The sequence below is a fragment of the Pagrus pagrus genome, assembly GCF_965226575.1.
Source record: "Pagrus pagrus genome assembly, chromosome: 22".
Classification (NCBI taxonomy): Eukaryota; Metazoa; Chordata; class Actinopteri; order Spariformes; family Sparidae; genus Pagrus; species Pagrus pagrus.
In genome coordinates this window covers 17,334,727-17,342,420 of record NC_140204.1, presented here as the reverse complement: position 1 = coordinate 17,342,420, position 7,694 = coordinate 17,334,727, and the positions used below count along the sequence as shown (strand labels likewise).

Here is a 7,694-nt window from a genome sequence, read left to right as displayed (position 1 = left end):
AATTAATAATAATAATTTTGATATTGATTCATATATGACTGCATCTTTAAAACATATATACCTGTATTTGTATAACCAAATCTCAAGGCACACATCATATCCCTACAACATGTTAGCTTATCACTGTGTGCATTTATTTTGTTTGCCTGGAAAGTTTGTAAAGTCTTTTTTTTTAGGATATAGAGTTCCATATAGGAACCATACTTCCAATTAACTCTCTCTGGACAACAGCATGGACATTAGCTCAGATCAATCATCAGACTTCCACCTTGTCTTGTCCTGTTTAAGATAGTTTAATTTATTTTGACATGAATACAGGGGAGAGCGCGAACGCAGTCCCCCACTACCAGAAATTATGCAGTCGAGATTCCCACATTTGGGGAATTCGCAGGGGTCAGCACAACCGGAGTGCAATGGCTGAGCCTCGCCCTGGGTGAACCACCTTCTTGATCATGGTATCTCCCCTGCCAGGTAAGTATGAGTTGTACATGGCGAACGCAGGGGAGTCATTCAGCTACATGCGAGTCAGACTGACGGTGTCCTGGAGTTAACAGTGATACACTTATAGGCGGAACATAATGATCTAATGATATTTAACTCCTGCACAAGTGTTATAAGATGATATCAAAAACCAAAAAGCATGTATATGAGTAGTTAGTATTCTTGTATTTTCCCATCATGCTTTGCAGCACTGCGTGGGGTGCTTTGTGGTAGGCTACTTCCGGGTTTTCACTTCTGCAAAACAATATAAACAATATAATATTTGCTCTCGAGAAACTGCAGTCTATATGGTTCATTCTTCAAGTCTCACTTGTTACACATGCTGCACAAAAAGAAGTGATTCGTTTTTAGTGGAGGTGAAACAGCACAAAGTTGATCCGTGATGTACATGGACCGCCCCTCACACACACACACACACACACACGCACACACACACACACACACACGCACACACACACACACACACACAGATTAATTGCAAACTAGTGAGGCCAGCGATATTTTATCGAGATTATGAATTCAGGCATTTATAGTAGTGTTAGTGGGAAACTGGACATGCTTGTCATCATGGGAATGGATCATAAGATTGTGTTTATTGCAGCTTCAGTAATATCTGCAGCCTTCCCTTCAACACACAGCTACGGCTCGCTCACCAGAGCAGTTCCGGTCTGACGCACAGCAACTTTCAATGTTGATAGGCTATTACTTGTGACGTTAACCAATCAGATTGTGCTGTGGGCGGGACATTGACAGAGGCTACCGTAAACTTTTAAGCGCCTGTGTTGTCCTGCACTGACCTCTGTACACACATATAACCGTAAATACATTTAAAAAAACGCAGCAATTTTTTAACCGCAAGTCTACAGGGGCACGTGTACAGTGTAATACTAAACCATCTTTCTGTAGTCCTATGAATAATATTTCTGCAACTTCCCAAGAAGACACGGATTGAATCAGAATAAGAAAATGTTTAGATAGCACCGCTTCAAAGTGCACCATAATTGTGTATGTTTACAATAACTGCGCTGTGACTTATTTCCTAGTCTTGTCCCTTTAAAATCGATTTTGTTTTAGCTAACTTTCCTATTTCCTAATTTTTTTTAATGTTTTGTTTCTTGATGCCTTCCTCCTTGCTTTTAATGTACTTTAAATAAAAAATTGAATGTCTTTTAGCTTAGCTTTGGTGCCATCTGACGGAGAATAAAATGGACGACACAGAAGTAGCGGACATGTTAGTACTTGACCTGTTGCGTAGTTTGGAGGGAACTGGCGGTTTCGGTCAGTTATGACATTTCCCTGAAAAGTCAACGTTTACGTAATTTCAAATGCACCTGTATCCACATGAAAGCCTAAAAAAAATAACTTGTGTAAGTCACAAACGATTGCTAAGAATTAACAAGCAGAAAACTCACCTTCGATGAAGACGGCTCATGGCCGACCACAACCGCCATTGCTCCTCGGCTAAACTCCAAAAAGTTGTCTCCCGAGCCATGTCACGGTCACTCCTTCATGCAGAACACGGCGTATTCCACAAAGTCGTCAATAAATGTTCTACAGAACAAATAAATGTACACGTATAACTGAGTAAGCTAACTCGCCTGTGTGAGCAGCACATGTAGCGACACTTGGAGAAGTCAGGTTTAAGTTCTTCAATCGCGCGTGACCGTGTGCAAAATAACCGGAAATGGAGATCAAACTGCAATTTTGTCCAGATGAAAAATTATCTTTTAAATTTACAAACATCAAATTTGTAGTTCATGGCACAATTCAAGCGGGATCAAAAAATAATTTGTCTCTCTCCATTCACTACCATACATGTTTTTTCGAAAGAAAAAAAAGGTCCGACGAGAGAAACCGGAAGGGGCGGGTCTCTCGATAACTGAATGATTTTTTTTTTCTTTATTTGTTCTTTTAAAAAAAAAAAAAGTTTTCTGGAAAATATCCTAAAAAATGACACGTCTCCAGCTAATGTTTAAAGATGAAAGCATGGTCATGCAAACATGTAATAAAGAAATACATAATTAATATTTGCTGTGCATTCTTAAAAACAATCAATGCCATTGAAAACAAACCTTGTATAACAACACAGAGAAAAAAACAACAACAATAAAATTAGAGCTCAGACATAATATGCCAGTCTGTCATAGTTTGTCTAGAAGACTATAACCTGCATTGTTAGCTGACAGGTGATGAGTCAGTCAATAACATGGCTATTTTACAACAGCAAATCTGCTTCTAGGGTTGCATACATATCAACACTTGTCACAGTTGAATTAGGATCATGCATGGACATGCAATTAAGTGTTTGATCATTTATTGTATTTGTATAAACATTTTCAATATACCATTGTCATACTCAATGATCTCAACACCATGTGGATACAGTCACCAACTCAGAAACACTAGAGAACACTTCCTCACTGCAGAACTAGTTGAAAACTGTGTCGCTCTCTCACTCTCTACAGCTTCCTCCTCCTCATTCTCCTCCTCCTCTCTTTTCATTCAGGCTCCCTTCTCCCTTCAGGCCCCTGGGACCATCTACTTCTCCTGGCTCCTGCAGCCTCACATACTGTCGGATCTGGATTGTCACACCCTGGGCTCCACTGGATCATTGCTCTCCTCTGTGTCACTATCTCCTTATGTCTGAGATCTTTGATGCCTCTTCACTTTTATCTCTCTGTCTATTACTAATTATCCTGTGTGGCCTGCCCTCTTCCAGGTCACCACGCTGGGCAGGAGGTCGTGTGGCTCGGGCATCACTTGGTGATGCCTCGTCCTGCTCAGTCGTCTCCTGGATCCACACACTTTACATATATTATAATTTGTATCAGATATTCTGTCAATGCAACTCGTAAACTGTGATTTGCTGTTCTTTACTGTACATGCGACATCTATCGCATGTATGTCCGTCCTGGGAGAGGGATCCCTCCTCTGCGGCTCATCCTGAGGTTTCTTTTTTTTTCTTTTCATCAACATGGCAAGTTTTTCCTCACTCAAATCGAGGGTCTAAGGACAGAGGATGTCGTTCACTGTACAGACTGTAAAGCCCACTGAGGCAATGTGATTGTGATTTTCAGCTTTATAAATAAAATGTATTTGAATTTATTAAGAACTTAAAGTAACTCCAAAGGACCAATGTGAAAACTTTAAAAAAATAAGAGGCTCCAAATCAAAACACCTTTGAAGAAGGTCACAACAGTCACACTGCTGTTCCACGTTTTGCCTTCTAATCGTTGGCTCCACGTTTAGCCAGGTAATTACCTGTTAAGCCTCTCTGATGGAAGGAGGTCGAGAGAAGGGAACAAACAACGGACAGGATATCGTGCAGCCATTCACAACACAAGTTGAGCACTACTCAAGGAGGACGAGAAGCACTGCGCTGCTCAACCTCTAGCTGTTTTCTTTTCTCACCATTTCGGAGAGGGAATTAAGGTAAGCAAATTGCAGTGAAGTGACTTGATGGTGGTGTAAATCTTACCTCTGGATACACAGTGTATGCCTCTGCTCATCAACAGCATGTCAATGACAGGAGAGAGGACACCTTCTACAACTTCTGTAAACTCAGAAGTCTCAACAGATGGGTAAGTCTGCAGTATTTCTGGTGTGTAGCAAGTTCATATGCCAATTCTGCTAATATATATTGAGTTGTTGAGAAAACTTTTTTAGTGTATAATCAAGATCTTGACATGTGAGTTATGCATTTCCCCTTTTGCTATTTATTGTTTGATTTTTCCGTCTTGTAGCAGTGGTGTCTCCCCGTCAGGTTCAGTCTCTGAAACACCCAAAAAATCATCTAAGAAGTCCAAGAAAAGCACTGAGAGCATGAACAAAGTCTACAACTCTGTGCTTGAAAGTGTTTTTGGGGCAGTAAGTAGCTGACACCCACACATTCTGTGATTTAAATGTACTGTATAGTTGGACATGTTGAGATTCCTCTCGGCTATGATGATTTTTGACCTCTGCTGTGGTGATTTGACCTTTGACCTTTACTGCAACCCACTGCCCGAACAGTTTAAGTAATAGCTCAGATGTAACTCAACACGAATTCACCAATTCATGCCTAATTTAAACACACCCTTATGAAATAAAATGCGTGATATCCTGAAGTTCTTTTAACAGCTTTCCCTCACTCACAATTTACAGCACTTAATGGGTAAAGAAAGGGTTTAAACGTCTATAATTTACATTAAGTGATTAGGATCTAAAGGCAAAGCTCTCCACAATGAAGTGATCATAACCACTTAAAGGTGCTGCACATCAGACATTAAAACATCAGAGTCAGAAGTGACATTGAAGTCAGTCAGTGCACTCACAGCACGTTCATGATCTTTCTCGAGCTGCCATCACTAAGCCTGCTGTGTCGCCAGCATTAGTGGCTCATTAGTTGAGGCTTACTGCCACACTTGGTTAGGGTTATCCAAATGAAGAGCACTAGCGCCAAACACTTGAGTGATTCAACTTGAAAATATTTACCTTTTCCATTGTTGCACATGACATTATTATCTATACTCCTGATGTTAACACGCATCATTTAACATGCATGCTTAGAATTACTAAGTACTTTCAAATCTTTGACATTTATTTAAAATGTGGTGTCCAGATACTTTGGTAGAATTTAGTATTGCAAAGTACAATTCATCATCTTAATTGTAAAATAGATTCACATTTCAACATGGTTTTATTTTTACTGTTTCTGCAGGAGAGAGAGTTGGCTCAGGCTGAGTTGGACGGTAAGTGTCACTGCCACAGCTCATTACCATCCCTAACATGGTAATAGCTGCATCCTCAGTAATGTCAGGAAGCCCTAAATCCTCCAGCATTACTTCAGCACAGAATTATTGTAACAAACAAGTACATTATCATGCATATTGTCCAGTAACTAATTAAGATTTGAATCATTTTGGTTTTCTCATTTCAATCTCTCTCCATTTCCTGCCATAATTTTTCTACATTTGTCAAAAAACATTATGTAACTGACTGTGTAAGTTCACAAAAGCAGCCTTTTTAAATTACTTTCAACTGGGTTGAAACTTAAACTGGATTAAGTCTGTGTGCACTTGTGCTCTTAATGAGTAGCTCCACCAATGTTCCACATTAAAATGTGTTTACAGGTCTTAAGAAATACGACTGCCTATGTAAAAATGCATTGTGGGTAGTGTAGGCGGCAGGATAAAAAAGGAAGAAGAATGCTTGGAATGAAAAAGACAATGTCTCGGCTTCTGCTGTATCCATTTTGATAATTTGTTTTGAAACTGTCCATTACATCGCCAACAGCATTATAGGAGACCAGTGGACTGCTTTTCTTAAAGTGCTGCCTACATTACCCAGAGTTGGCACCTTTTGTTTGTGACCAGTGAAACTGAATTACCCATCCTCTTCCTTTTATAACTTTCAAGAATAGAATAGATTAGATTTTTGCTTTTCAGTCTCTAAATCTATTTATATTTTATAATATTAAGTTAGGTTTGAGATGTTGCAGCGATGGTACTGCATAATCCTCAACCATTTTTGGCCTGATACACCACTTCTGGAACTGTGGCCCTTGATCTTTCTTACAGAGTTACAAGAGGCCTTCAAAGAGTTTGACTACGACCAAGATGGATACCTGAACTACAAGGATGTGGCTGAATGCATGAGGACCATGGGATACATGCCCACAGAAATGGAACTGCTGGAGATAGTACAGCAAATCAAGATGAGAAGTGAGCTGAAATGAAAATGATTTTAGTTTCCTGAATCAACTGTATTTTAAGAAATGCTCATATAAAAGTATGCATATTAGTTTGGCTGTTGTTGCCTCGGAGCCCCTTTTCTACCTCACGGCCCCTGGTGTCTCTCCTCTTCACAGTGGGCGGCTTAATGGATTTTGAAGACTTTGTTGAGCTGATGGGACCCAGGATGATGGGAGAGACTGCTCACATGCTGGGACTCAAAGAGCTCCAGTCGGCCTTTGTTCAGGTCAGTCAGGTGATGATAAACAATCCAAGTACAATGTTACTTCATTACAGCAAACGAGAAGGGCCAGTCATAAAATCAGCTGAAATATCAGACCGAAACAAGCTTCCCTTTCAATGTATGAATGAAAAAAGTAAATTGTGTAAATAATCGTCTAAATTCCAAAAATGAAATTGTACTGTCAACAGACATCCTACTATTAATTTTGGCAACTTGCAGTACTTGCATTTTTCTCCAATGACTCACTGAAAATTCAACATAAAACAACCTTGACCTATGTTTTCAACCCATTTTCATCACTTTCTCTGTCCTTAAAAGTTCGATCTTGATGGAGACGGAAAGATCAACCAGGATGAGATGAAGGAAGCGGTCAAGTCGATGCTGGGGGAGAAGTTGAAGAAAGGCGAACTGGAGGAGATCTTGAAGGAGCTGGACATTAACGCAGATGGAAACATTGACTTTGAAGGTGAGAACCAGAAGCTCTGGCGCAGACACGTTGACTTGTTAATTAGAAGCGTGATAAAGTCAGCGTTGACTGACTTGCTCTGGTTTTCTCTCTTCTCTCTGCTCTTCAGAGTTTGTGATGATGCTCTCCATTCGCTAGCTGCTGAAACAACCGACAACAAGGACAGAACACTCCGCAATGTCTCAATCATTCCACAGAAAGTCAATTCAGCTATCCAGTCTTGACAATTTGTGAGTGTTTATAATGTGGGTATAGACTACTACAACATAACGTGTGCCTAACTCTGTAAAAATTGTACGAATGATGAATTGTTGGAGCCAGATTGATGCTGTATGAGTCCTGCATCAAATATGAGAGTTATTTTGGTAGCTACATTACCTTTTTGCAGTGATATAACATGTACATAGTACTGAAATGGTTTGCTATTTTAATAAAGAAATCAAAATGATGTGAGTACTCTAAACTTGCTTTCATTTAAAAACAAGATGCTGCTGGAATAAACAGTATAATAGGTAATTGAATGGACTGATCACATTTAAACCTCTCAAACAGACTTTATTCCAAAAACAAGTCTTTTATTACCTCCAGGTCATTGTCAAACAAAATGGAAATGATAATGTAATTATCATCTAGAGAATATAAGTTAAATATAAATTAAATTCCTTGTCAATTGTTAACAACGATGCAGCTTTGAGTTTTGTCAGGTAAGCTGTCTTCAGAGAAGCATTTTCACATCCAAATCCACGGTGCAGGTGTGTCCGGAAAAAAAAAG

At 39.5% G+C, this 7,694-nt stretch overlaps 1 protein-coding gene across 1 annotated transcript; it reads left to right on the top strand.

The window, feature by feature from the left end:
* Positions 1-4,017: 4,017 nt before the first annotated feature.
* Positions 4,018-7,060, top strand: LOC311251353 (calcium-binding protein 2-like; the record flags this gene model as incomplete). Its single annotated transcript, XM_084343730.1, has 7 exons — positions 4,018-4,082; positions 4,248-4,368; positions 5,201-5,231; positions 6,060-6,203; positions 6,350-6,459; positions 6,775-6,922; positions 7,032-7,060. 7 exons carry the CDS (start codon positions 4,018-4,020, stop codon positions 7,058-7,060), a joined length of 648 nt encoding a protein of 215 aa, XP_084199856.1.
* Positions 7,061-7,694: the final 634 nt, after the last annotated feature.